General features: G+C 41.9%; 1 protein-coding gene across 1 annotated transcript in view; it reads right to left on the bottom strand.

Annotated features, from left to right (window-relative positions):
• LOC122885456 (kinesin heavy chain-like) overlaps positions 1-13,448 on the bottom strand; it is a 69,518-nt gene extending 56,070 nt beyond the window's left edge. The window contains exon 1 of the mRNA XM_044216564.1: positions 11,055-13,448. Within this exon, the coding sequence (XP_044072499.1) occupies positions 11,055-11,189 (135 nt within the window). The 5' untranslated portion in view covers positions 11,190-13,448. The remainder of the gene's footprint in view (positions 1-11,054) is intronic.
• Positions 13,449-13,699: the final 251 nt, after the last annotated feature.

Below are 13,699 nucleotides of genomic sequence, written 5' to 3'. Positions count from 1 at the left end.
ACCGTTGTGGTAAAGAAGGAGCTGAGTCGAAAGACAAAGCTCTCGATTTACCGGTCAATCACCACGCTCCTGCCCTCACCTATGGTCATGAGCTTTGGGTAGTGACCGAAAGGACAAGATCGCGGATACAAGCGGCCGAAATGGGCTTCCTCCGCCGAGTGGCTGGGCGCTCCCTTAGAGATAGGGTGAGGAGCTCAGTCACACGGGGAGCTCGAGTAGAGCCGCTGCTCCTCCACGTCGAGAGGAGCCAGCTGAGGTGGCTAGGGCATCTGATCCGGATGCCTCCTGGACGCCTCCTCGGGAGGTGTTCTGGGCATGTCCCACCGGGAGGCGGCCCCGGGAAGACCCAGGACACGCTGGAGGGACTATGTCTCTCGGCTGGCCTGGGAACGCCTCGGGATCCCCCCGGAGGAGCTGGAGGAAGTGTCTGGGGCGAAGGAAGTCTGGGAGTCCCTGCTTAGACTGCTGCCCCCGCGACCCGGCCCCGGATAAGCGGAAGAAGATGGATGGATGGATGGATGGATGTTCTTCTTTTGCTTTTGGAGGAAATCTGCATCATTTCAGACACATTTCACCAAGTTATGTCCACTAGAATTTAAATAAAGTTCCGAGGGTTTGAATAAAGTTTGGCTGCACAGCAGGTGTTTGTGCTAAGTGATCCAGATTAAAAGGTTAATAACAGATCATCTGCATTATTATGTTTTTTTAATCATCTGGTTATTAACAGTTAATTCTATTGAAATATGCTCATTAGATTTAGATTTTTCTTGTGTCAAAATACAAAGTTGGTCCTGAGGGTGGCGCTACAGGAAATGTCATGGAGTCATTAAAATACAACAGGTTCATCCTCTGAGGAACAGGAAGGAGATCCACATTTTCTCTGTCTCTGCAACAAAGTGATGGATTGGCGTCATCAGGCGAAAGAGTAGGATGGTGATAATGACATTAAATAGAGACATGAGGAATATTAAATTATTTTCTCTCAACAGTTTTACGTAATCACACTGCGTCTGTAGAGTTCATTTTCCAGAAACATCCTTGAATCTTATGTTACATCATCACTAAATGGACCTTGTGATGATATTCTGTTCCTAAAGTCAAGAACGAAACGTTACTCAACTTTTAACCCAACATTGATGAGAAAAGTCTATTATCTAAGTATTATCAGTGATGTTAGAGTAACTCCATCTGCTGAGGAAGACCATGTGATATGACTGAAAGCTCCAGTTCCATTGTTTTCTCAAATCAATGAATCAGAACTCTTTTACAGAGTTAATTTATCAGTGTGAGTGTTGATGAAGTTAGAGGTTCTTCAACAGAAAAAACACATATGTACAAGTTATATAAATGGCATTTACATCCTTTCCATAATAATGTTAGCATACCTAAAAAAAGCCACATAAATATATAAACGTTATTTATATCTCATGTGGAGCTTTCACACAACATCTCATTTATGTACCATAAAACGTTTTCTTTAAAGAAATATTTAAAACTCTGAATTATGAATATTTTTAGTGATTTACAGACTTTCAATGGCATAAAAACCAGTTTGGATAAAATTACTTTATAGAGTATATAAGTACTTTTTAGACTGTTATAGTTTTATTTCTTACATGTTTCTGCTGTATTTGTGTGTATAAACAATGAAACAGTATTTTTTTACAACCTTGAACTGTTCTATAATAATATTTTCAGTGATTATCACAAAAGATTTGTACATTTTTATAGGCGTCTATTTTCTTGTATTTTGGTTTCCTGGCAGCTTTGAACTTCGTTAAACTGATAAAATGAGAAGTCAGATTTACAGCCGAGTTTGTGCAGAAAAAAAGGACATCATGTATAAAAACAGTTTAACAGCTACTAAACAAACAAGACATGGCGAGTCAGCAGCTTCCTGTTCCTGCCAGAGGCTTCACACACTAATCTGCTGACATTTAACTGATCTGAGGACAGTTTGATGGTTTTATCAGCATCCACACACACAGACATTCAGATTCAGAGCAGGTCTTGCTGCATTTTAAAATGTCAGTGGAATAATAACTGTTTTTATAAGGTCACATTTTCAAATTTCTATTTATCTAAATATATGTAAAAGAAAAGCCGCAAAATATTTGTATATATTTGAGAAGCTGAAACCAGAGAACGTTTTTGTCTTGGAACAATAACAAGGCATCAGAGGAAACTTCAGGAGATCAATAAATCATTAAAATCCTCCTCTAAGAGCAGAAACATCCACAAACACACTGAATACAGCTGATTATTTTTCATTATTGATTCTATTTTCATTATTGATTAGTGCAGCTGTTCCCAACAGGTTAACAGGAAAGGCTACAAGAGCAACCATGGGAGTCATGAGAAACAGTACCCACCATGGAAATGAAGGTTGGAGGCAAAAATCAAGGAGGCCCGGAGAGAAGTGAGCCAACTGACAGAGGCTGAGAGAGGTGCAATGAGAAAGCAAGTACCCAAGAAGTACAACCAGATGCCCATACCTGAAGCACTCGAAACTGCCAAACAAAGGCTCCAAGCCTTGGCCAGCCACCTAAAGAGATACACGAGAGATAATGAAGCTAGAAGAATAAACCGGCTGTTCGCAACTCAACCTGCGAAAGTGTACGCTCAATGGCAGGGTCATAGCAGCAGAGCAGACCCACCAAGGCTGGAAACGGAGCAGTACTGGAAAAGTATATGGGAGAGGGAGGCATCACACAACAGCGATGCACAGTGGCTGGCCGCTCTGAGAGAGGACCACAGCAACCTCCCTGAACAGAATCCAGTCACCATCACAGCGGCAGACATCCAAGAAAGAGTCTCAGGTATGAAGAACTGGACAGCACCGGGCCCTGACAGGATCCACACCTACTGGCTAAAGAAGCTCACTGCACTCCATGAGCGCCTAGCAGCACAAATGAACCAGCTGCTAAGAGATGGGACGCACCCTGAATGGCTTACCGAAGGGCGCACAATCCTGATCCTGAAGGATCCTGCAAAGGATCCAACTATCGTTGGATGAGCTTCCACAACATGGAAGCTCATGTCAGGCATCATCGCGGCTAAGATAAGTGGACACATGGATCAATACATGAGCAAAGCACAGAAGGGCATTGGCAAAGGAACCACAGGAGCCAAACACCAACTCCTGGTGGACAGAACAGTCACACAAGACTGCAGAACCCGACACACCAACCTGTGCACTGCCTGGATTGATTACAAGAAAACATATGACTCAATGCCGCACACATGGATCACTGAATGCTTGGAGATATACAACATCAACAGGACTCTAAGAGACTTCATTGCAAACTCGATGAGGCTGTGGAAAACTACCCTTGAGGCCAATGGCAAGCCACTTGCACAAGTATCCATCAAATGCAGCATATACCAAGGAGATGCTCTGTCCCCACTGCTGTTCTGCATAGGTCTGAACCCCCTCAGCCAAATAATCAACAAGACTGGCTATGGATACCGACTCAGGAACGGGGCCACCATCAGTCACCTCCTCTACATGGATGACATCAAGCTATACGCTAAGAGCGAGCGGGACATCGACTCACTGATCCACACCACCAGGATCTACAGCTCTGACATTGGGATTTCATTCGGGCTTGAGAAGTGCAGTCGAATGGTGACAAAGAGAGGGAAGGTAGTCCACACAGAAGGGGTCTCACTCCCAGAAGGAACAATAGCAGACATTGAGGATGGTTACAAGTACCTTGGAATACCACAAGAAAATGGCAACCTCGAAGAGGTAACAAGGAAAACAGCAATGGCCAAATACCTCCAACGAGTAAGGCAAGTCCTGAGAAGTCAGCTCAATGGCAAGAACAAGGCCCAGGCAATAAACAGCTACGCCCTGCCAGTGATCAGATACCCTGCGGGAATAATAAGGTGGCCAAAGGAAGAGATACAGACCACAGACGTTAAGACGCGAAAGCTCCTCACCATGCATGGAGGGTTCCATCCCAAATCCAGCACCCTGAGACTGTACGCTAGCCGTAAGGACGGCGGCCGTGGACTAGTGAGTGTGAGAGCCACTATCCAGGATGAAACATCCAAGATCCACGAGTACATCAAAGATAACGCCCCAACAGATGACGTGCTCAGGGAATGTCTCAGACAATGGGGAACAGAGGAAGACGTGCTGGAGGAGGGACCATCATGGGAGGACAAACCCCTACACGGGATGTACCACCGGAACTTAACTGAAGTGGCTGATATCAAGAAGTCCTACCAATGGCTAGAGCCGGCCGGACTGAAGGACAGCACAGAGGCACTCATCATGGCTGCACAGGAGCAGGCCCTGAGCACCAGAGCAATAGAGGCCCAGATCTACCACACCAGACAAGACCCAAGGTGTAGGCTGTGCAAAGAGGCCCCTGAGACAGTCCAGCGCATAACTGCAGGGTGTAAGATGCTGGCAGGAAAAGCATACATGGAGCGCCATAACCAAGTAGCTGGCATAGTGTACAGGAACATCTGCACTGAGTATGGACTGGAAACCCCGAGGTCAAAGTGGGAAACACCTCCAAAGGTGGTAGAGAATGACCGAGCCAAGATCCTGTGGGACTTCCAGATTCAGACTGACAGAATGGCGAACCAACCAGACATCGTGGTGGCGGACAAACAGCAGAGGAAAGCCGTTGTGGTTGACGTGGCAATACCAAGTGATGGCAACATTAGGAAAAAGGAACCTGAGAAACTAGAGAAATACCAAGGGCTCAGAGAAGAGCTGGAGAAGGCCTGGAAGGTGAAGGCGACAGTGGTGCCCGTGGTCATCGGAGCACTCGGGGCAGTGACCCCCAAACTGGAGGAGTGGCTACAGCAGATCCCTGGAAGAACACCAGACATCTTGGTCCAGAAGAGTGCAGTACTGGGAACAGCAAAGATACTGCGCAGAACCCTCAAGCTCCCAGGCCTCTGGTAGAGGACCCGAGCTCGAAGGATGAGACCACCCGCGGAGGGTGAAAGACAAAGTTTTTATATATATATATATATATATAATGTGTGTGTGTGTGTGTGTAGACCAGGTGTTGCATTTCATTGTTATGCAGATGATACTCAAATATATCTCCATAAATCCCAATAACCTCTCTGATCTGTCCTGTTTGGTTAAATGTCTCAGGAGGTGGAGCGGGTCACTCACTGATCACAGGGTTGACACTGAACCCCATATTGCTCCCAATTGTTGGCCAGCACCTTGCATGGTAGCTCACTGCCATCGGTGTGTGAGTGTGTGTGCGAATGAGAGGCTTTGGACAAAAGCACTATATAAATGCAGCCATTTACCATTTATATAAATAAAAATGAACTTGACTTGACTATAAATGGTAAATGGACTGCATTTATATAGTGCTTTTCTACCTTAACGGACAATGCGCTTCACAATTGTCATTCACACATACACAGTCACACGCACACAGCGATGGCGACGGAGCTGCCATGCAAGGTGCTGGCCAACCATCGGGAGCAACTTAGGGTTCAGGTCTTGCTCAAGGACACTTCAACATGTGGGCAGGAGCAGCTGGGAATCGAACCTCCAACCCAGAGATTAGTGGACGACCCGCTCTACCTTCCTGAGCCACAGCCGCCCCAAACAGACAGTGGTCCACACTATACAGGCCTTTGGCTCCTCCAGGCAGGACTACTGCAGAGGTCTTTAAAAGGTGAAAACCAGAACACTAGTTCAAAATACAGCTGCTAGACTTTTAATTAAAACCAGGAAAAGAGAACATATTACTCCACTTTTAGCATCAATACACTGGCTACCCATTTATTTGATTAGATTTTATTTCAGAGTTACTCTCCTCTCACCAACCTGTGTTCACCTGAAGTCCTCAGAAAAGAACCTGCTGGCTGTTCCAGAGTCAGATTTAAGACTAGACGGGATCAGGTCTTTACTGTCAGGACTCTAGATCGACCAGCCTGAGGAGCTCAGATTAACAAAATCATTATCTTCTTTTAAATCACGTCTTAAAACTCCTTTTTATTGGTTAGTAAAATACTTTGTACTTTGTAAATAAACTTTATTATTATTATTTTTAAAATCTCTCTTTGGTTGAACTGGACATAAAAAATCTGTGACATGAGGTTGCAAGTGGACCCTAATTTATTTTAAAGAGGTCACGAAAAGGTTTAAACTGGTAAAATCTATAAAATGTGCTTAAATGACCTTAAAAAATTTGTCATTTAATCGATTCAAGTTGATTGACAAAAAATGATTGTGAAGAATTGTGATTTCTTTAGGGTGATATAGACCAAACGATTTATTGATTGGTCAAGAATATCACTGTCAGATTCATCGATAATGAAGTTGTTGGTTTAAGCCCTTAAAAAGTAAAAAATGTTGATCTCAGTTTCTCAGAGTCCGAGGTGACGTCGACACGTTTTGTCCGACCAACAGTCCAGAACCCAGAGATTCGGTTTACTGAGATAGAAAACGACTCCACAGAATATTTCTTTAAATGACTGATGGATTAATCGACTAATCATTTTATCTCTAACACAAACAGCAGCTGATGTTTTAAGTTAAACTGAGTTGTTTCAGAAACATTCATCCTGAGTCTGTCTGATGGTTTCTCTGATCTCTCTCCTCTCAGCAGCTCAGTCACTCTGTGTTTCCATAAGATGCCTGTCGTCATGGTAACTGCATCCCACTGGGAGAAGACTGAACGAATCAGAGGAAAGAAAGATGATTACTGCTCAATGATGCAGGACACACACACATTCCTACATTACAGTGGACTATTATTCTACACTGACCAAGTGTGTTTCTGGGTTGAGACAGAAATTCTTTATTAAAAGGTCTTTGTCACAGTAACAGTGCAAAAATGCTTTTTAAAAGGTTCTTTTTTTTAAAATGTCCAAGAGACTTGAATGCTGACCGATGTCTACCTGTCAAAGAAGGGACCTCCACAGCCTGCATTGAAACTGACTATCGTCATGGTAACTGAATGTCATCATCTGTGAACACAGACCGAATTGATAGAGAGACTTTCTTGATGTCTTTCAAAAATGGAGAATGGAGAATCACGTTTTGCTGCAGGAAAACTTCCACTTCAACAGCTTGTTTCTTTCTGCCTTTAAAGGTTCAACTTGACAAATAAAAAAATACACATATGGCAAAAGTATGTGGACACTTATTTTTCCTGTTTCAGTGAAGGGAAATGTTAGTTACAGCACACAATGATAATTTAGACAATAATGTGAAACTGAATCCCTCAACTTTTTATCTGAAACTCACATTAATTTACTCATTTATAATGACTTATATAAGATGTTAAGGGGATAATTAATGGATAAATAATGGGCAGTAACATATTTAAGGTATTATTAATGTATTCTCTGGGCTCCCTAAATTTAACCCTTAAAGGGATTTCATTTTCAATTAAGGTGAAAATTCAAGGATAGCTTCAATTTTATTTGTTAAATTTTAGCGATTTTTTTAATGCTTAAAAAACAAATTATTCAGATCCAGATTTGGTGTGTAATATCAGTCTGTTTGTGTCAGCAGCTAATTAATGTTTAAATTAAGGAGAAATTCATTTAATCATTAAAATGTAAGATGGTGTAGTCCCTCATTCATCCAGGAATGTTCCATCGTAGGAAAGGTTGGGCAACTCAGAAATTTAAGCTACTCTGTAGCTCAGAGTAGCTTAAATTTCTGAGTTCTCGGTCCATTTTCACAATTGAGAATGACTTCCAGATGGGAGCCGAAATGTCTTGATTCTGAAAATAGTGTCCAGATGACTACGATTGAAACCATTAAAATGTACTTAATTTGTTAAATAAAAGGTCCAGTGTGTCACATTTAGGAGCAGCTGTCGGCAGAAATATAATATTTGTAAGTATGTTTATATCAGTGTGTAATCACCTGAAAATAAGAACCGCTGTGTTTTTGTTGCCTTAGAATCAGCCCTTTCTCTCTACAGAGGGAGCGGGTCCCCTTTCACGGAGGCCGCCATGTTGCACCGCCATGTTTCTACAGTAGCCCAGAACAGACAAACCAAACACTGGCTCTAGAGAGAGCCTTTCGTGTTTTTCGTGAGTTTCAGAGCCACAGTAGTTTCTCCTACACGCCTGGAAGGGGAGGGCGAGGCGAGCGGTGTTCACATTTCACCACTAGAGACCACTAAATCCTGCACACTGAACCTTTAAAGTCTTTGACATGAAGGTTTTTTAAAAATGCTTTTGATTTTGGCTTTTTTAAATTAAAGGACAGATTACAGAATCGCTGTCTACAAAAACAAACAGCTCTTGTTTTAGAGTAAATTAAAGCTAATTAAGTTCTTTAGACAAAACTTTTATAGACGAGTTTGTAAAAGAAACAAGATTTTCCTGAAATATTCCAGCTTTTAAATAAACCCTCAAAAAGTAGAGACTACCTCATTTTGGTGCTGTTCTTTTTTGTCTTAGGTTTATTTTGACACTTGTTTATTTGCAGGTATTTCGTTCCTGAAGGACCACAAGGGTTGTGGATTAATGGTAAGGGTTAGCACAGTTATTAATTCATAATACATAAACAATCATATATAGTGCAGATTAGCACATTTTCATGTAATATTATTTAACATATTCTTTTTGCATCTGCCTTTCAGAGTCTGACAGTCAACAGGAACCCCAGCCAGGGCCCAGTGGACAGGGGGTCAACCCTGTGACCAGGGTGGATTTGGACGAGCTGGAACACCAACTCCTCCAGAGAATTGATCCTGTCCTGGTGGAAGAATGGCCCCTGATAAGTCATTTCCTCGAGAAACTTCAGACAAATTGTTTACTTTCAGAACTTTAACACTTTTGTCCTCTTCCGAGATGAACCTCCGTCCCAGCGTCGTGGTACGTGGGACTGACCTGGGGTGGGTTCAAGCAGGTGAGGGTCACACCCCGATCCCCTGCTCAACCCCAAGCCCTGCTGTAAGTGAGGGCTCCAGTTCTCCCACTTGCAGCAACCCCAGGGGATTCGACAGTGATGTGATCTGGGCCCGAGCCCAACTTTTTAAGTAGGTTTATGTTTTTGTATATAGTTTACAGTTTAAACATAATTTATGTTGAGTTAATGATGTCTCATTAAAGAGAAACAGACTGAACTCTCCTCGTTATATAAATCTGCTTCATTATATCTGAACTGGAAACAGATAAGGAGGGAAACTGGGTCAGAGTCATGCGACCATCAGGACGAAGACGACGTTCATGTTTCAGGTTTTTTGGACAAACTGGACGGAGTCAGTTTAAATTATTATATTCTATTATTCTTATTCTCATTATTATTATTATATTAAACTATTCTTATTAAACTTACTTACTAAAATTCAGTTGAAATAAAAAATAACATAAGGAGACGAGCTGATTATCAGTATTAAGGGCTTCAATCCAACTCTTAAACACACTATCTTCACCGCTTCCACTTCAACTGCTTTCAGTGTTTACATACTAACCAATACTTCAAGTTCTTTCAGTGCCAGCTCTTCAGCTGACACATAACAGCTTTTATCACTTAACTTAACCTGAAACTTCAACTGACTTTTACTCTTCAACTGACATTTATTCTGGTCTCATTGCTTAAATATTAACTCACACTTCAACTCTCAAACTCTTCCACTTCAACTAAGATTTTCAACTTTTCATCTCATATTCTTCAACCAACAGTTCCACTGCTTTCATCTTGTGGTTTTGAAGTGATTACACTTTAACTGCTTTCAGTGCATTCACTTCAAATGAAACTTCAGTTCATGGCAGTAATTAACCTCCAACTGACACTTCAACTTCTTAAGTGCTTCAATTTAACAACATTTCACCAACAACTGTTTTAACGTTTTAACATATTTTTTACAGTGTGTGGATCTCCATGGAAACCACGTGGAAACACTGAGGATGCACTTTGTTTTCTGTGTGATTCTCGTTTTCTGCTCGTTATTAATCAGCTGACGCGAATTTCCTGAAGATTGAATTAATGTAAAATTAACGCTCGTCACAACTTGACGTCCTTAAATGTTTTGTTTTATCCGACCAGCAGATTTCATTTACTTTCATATATTTCAAGAACAAGCAGCAAATATTCACTTTTGAGAAGCTGGAAACTGAAAATATTTGACATTTTTGTTTGAAAAATGACTAAAATGATTAATTAATTATCAAAATAGTTTAAGATAAGTTTTCTGTTGATCGACTAATCGCTGTATTAATTTACTTAATTAATTTGTGAAACCCGTTAAAGCTTTTTAATACAGTAAACAAAGTTCATTAAGAAAATAAAACAATAATCTATCTGTTTAACATCTTTTCTATTAATCATTTAGTCAATAAAAATGTCCAAGTTAACATCTTCAGATGTTTTGTTTTATGCAAAACCCAAAGAGATTCAGTTAATTATCTACGTAATGTTGGTTTATATAGAAACATATATGTTATATATACTGATGGTGTTTTCAAGATTAATTAAAAAAAATAATCAACAAAATCGATCGAATGAAAATAATCTTAATGTTCTTAATGTTTTCTTTTGTTTTATTTTCTTTCTGAACAGTTTCAATGGATCAAACTTTCCAAAAAGAGCTTTTTTTACAATCTGAATATTATCTGAACACAAACTTATTGAACATAACTTTATTTGCACTTATTGAAGACAATAGTTTTTCTTATATCTCCTCTCCTGCACCTATTGTTGTATCTGTATTTATTTAGTTTTACAGTGTAGCTCTTTATCTGCTCTTACACCTGAGGATCAATGCAGTGATTGATTACTGATCGATTAGATGACGTCATGGAAAAAATCGTTTGTTTCAGCCTTAAAATTTACATTTTTGTACATATTTAAAAGAAACATGTTTTCGTTGCAGTTGTTATTGATTTCATTTCTATTTCGTGGTAAAATAAATATCTTAATTGATTATTGATTTTTAGGCTAATATTTCGGAGATGAGCAGCCTGAAGACAGAAACATGTAACACCAGTTTCCGGTGCTTCTATTGTTGCTGGCCGACAGACAGACGGAGGGAGTGCCGGTGAACGAGCACCGTGTAGACTGGTTTCTCACAGACAGACTGTCGGTAGGGACTCACCGCCACCACCACCGTGTCCTCGCCGTTAAATTTCGGGATGTATTTGTCTCCGCGGCTCCGCTCCGCGTCGTTCAGCGGCCTGAAGCGACACATCACCTTCACCCCGCACAGCCCGCACTCCACCGCGTCCACCATCACCGACACTGTCCGGTAAACACGGAGACAAGAACACTACCGACAAATCAGCAGACACACCGGCCAGACGGCAGCGGTTCAGACACACATAAGACCGGAAACCGTTCGCCTTAAATGAAGCGGATCTCCGGTGATGCTGGAGGTTTGAGTCCGGTCACCGTCGCTCCATCAGGATGCTGAGCGACTGAACACTCCCCCCTCTCAGGTCCACCCTGCAACACCGAGCCGCAGGGCACTCTGGGACATGGAGTCCTTGCTGTTTCTACATGTGTTCATGGAAGAGAAGAAAAACGCATTTATATGAACAGAATTAGAAAAACTAAAATTTCACATTTCAAACATATTTAGAAAAATGTTTACGATGATAAAAAACGTAGTTTTAGTCTCAGACCGGTTTGTTAGGCGTCTGATGAAGCAGGTTTTAAATGGCGTTTCAGCAGGACACAGACAGACAGACAGTCGGACGGACGACATCATAAAGAACATGAAGATATAAATATATACTCATTTATATATTTTTATATATTGAAACGCCACGACTCCATCAGACTCTTGATAAATACAGATCCCCGGTCCACATTCGTCTTGAGTAGCGTCCCTTCTGTCCTGAAGGTGGCTCCAGGAGGGTCAGAGGTCACTGGAACATGTGGGTTCACCCTGTGGGGGTCATGAACCGGTAATGTGGAGACTGTGGACCGATATTAAACACAATGACATCATCGGTAAACCAAAAATTAAAAAACTAGTTTAATAAACGAACAAAGACCTCTGGTCAGACCGAGGGCGTGCAGCGGGTCCGTAAAGAGACCCGAGACTTCAAACGAACGAGTACCAGTTCACGAGGATTTTCACAAGAACAAGGAGCCACCGGAGCTTTTGTTGCAGGATCCAGTTCCACAAGAAGCAACATGAAAAAACAGTTTCCCACATCCAACCAGCTGCTCTGGTTTTTGGCTTTGAACGAGGTTTTACGTTCACAGTTTCTCTTGGCTGTCCCTCAGTATTAATCAGACACTGCTTCAGCGTCTGTAGCTTCTGGTGATGCGGATCTGCTCTGACAGCATCTGAATCCACGTGCAGCCTACACATTCATCATCCACCCGAACAAATTATTTTCTCCGATTTAGAGACCCGCACGGACATGCCTCTCCACCTCGACCGCACATTTAAGAGTTTTACTGTTGTTGTGGGGACATTTCCATCAAAAACAAAGTTAATCCACTAGGTCTTCGCTTCCTCGGGCGGAGGGACTAGATGAAGACTTTTGTGTTGGTTCTGGTAGCCAACAGAGAAACTGCCGTGATTTGCTCGCTTCCAAAACTTCGAGTTTGCAAGGAAATAACAATGGCGGACAGCGAGGGGCCTAGACTCACTCTGCATTCACTCTGATTGGATTCAAACGCGATTTTATGTTACCTAACGTCTTAGAGTTGACGGGAATGAGCGAAACGTCTTTTTACCGTAAGCGTTGCAGTATTGGGGCATTTGAGGGGGTTCAGTGATTCGTGACTTCAGAATACTGTGGGGGGGTCAGAGGCCCCCCGGCCCCCACTACTTCCAGCGGCCATGGATCCGACTGACCGCTGACTACAAAGCGTCATATTACTGTTGATATCAAACAGCAGTGAAGTCAACTGAGTTCAGGAGCAGCGTCAGCACCAACAGCCTAATGTGCGGTTTCTTTATTCCCAACATTATTTGGAAATGCGTGGAAAAAAGATAGTTCTGATCATCCAACTACAAGCAGAAAGCCGTTTGCATGCACGCGTCTGATGCTGTTCTGTTAAATCGAGTGAATTGATTATGACATTGATTATTGATCGCTCGTCCGCTCTGTGAGGCAGCAGCCTGGGACACGTTCAAATCACGCGGTCGCCGCGAAGAAAGTAAAAAACCGTAAAATAAAAAGTCCCAAACACACAATTGTATGTGTTTTGGCGTCGTCAAGGTAACGTGATACGTCGCAAAGCGCTGTCCCATTACACCATTTCGGGCCTTGCGGCCTCTCGCACCAACCAGGTGAGGTCGGCTACGTCTGCGAGGCTTCAGGGTGGAGGCTGGGGTTGGGCCGGTGGGAGCCAGTTTCGGTGCTTTCTGAGATCAGACTGAGGCTTCGCTCAACGAACTGGACCGACAGGAACGAATGACGCAGAGTTCGAGCCTCCGTTCATTCACCAATCACAGCCTCTGACTGCCCCGACGTCTGATGGACGGACACATTTATTATTTACACTACGGATAAATGAAAGTAGATATAAATAATGTGTGAATAAGTAAATTAATTAATATATAAATGAATAAATATATACACAAATAAATCTAACATTTATATATTTAATGTCTCATTTTGATTTATGGTGACAGTTAAGCATTTAAATACATAATCTAATTTCTATCATATTTATTAATTTAAAAATTGAATTTTTTATATAATTATTTACGTATTTCGGTCCTGAAAAGCCTCCATACATCACTTTAATGCTGCAGCTGCTGAAGGTGAAGCTCATTTT

Source organism: Siniperca chuatsi, linkage group LG12 (assembly GCF_020085105.1).
Source record: "Siniperca chuatsi isolate FFG_IHB_CAS linkage group LG12, ASM2008510v1, whole genome shotgun sequence".
Classification (NCBI taxonomy): Eukaryota; Metazoa; Chordata; class Actinopteri; order Centrarchiformes; family Sinipercidae; genus Siniperca; species Siniperca chuatsi.
This window is presented reverse-complemented; position numbering and strand designations above follow the sequence as displayed.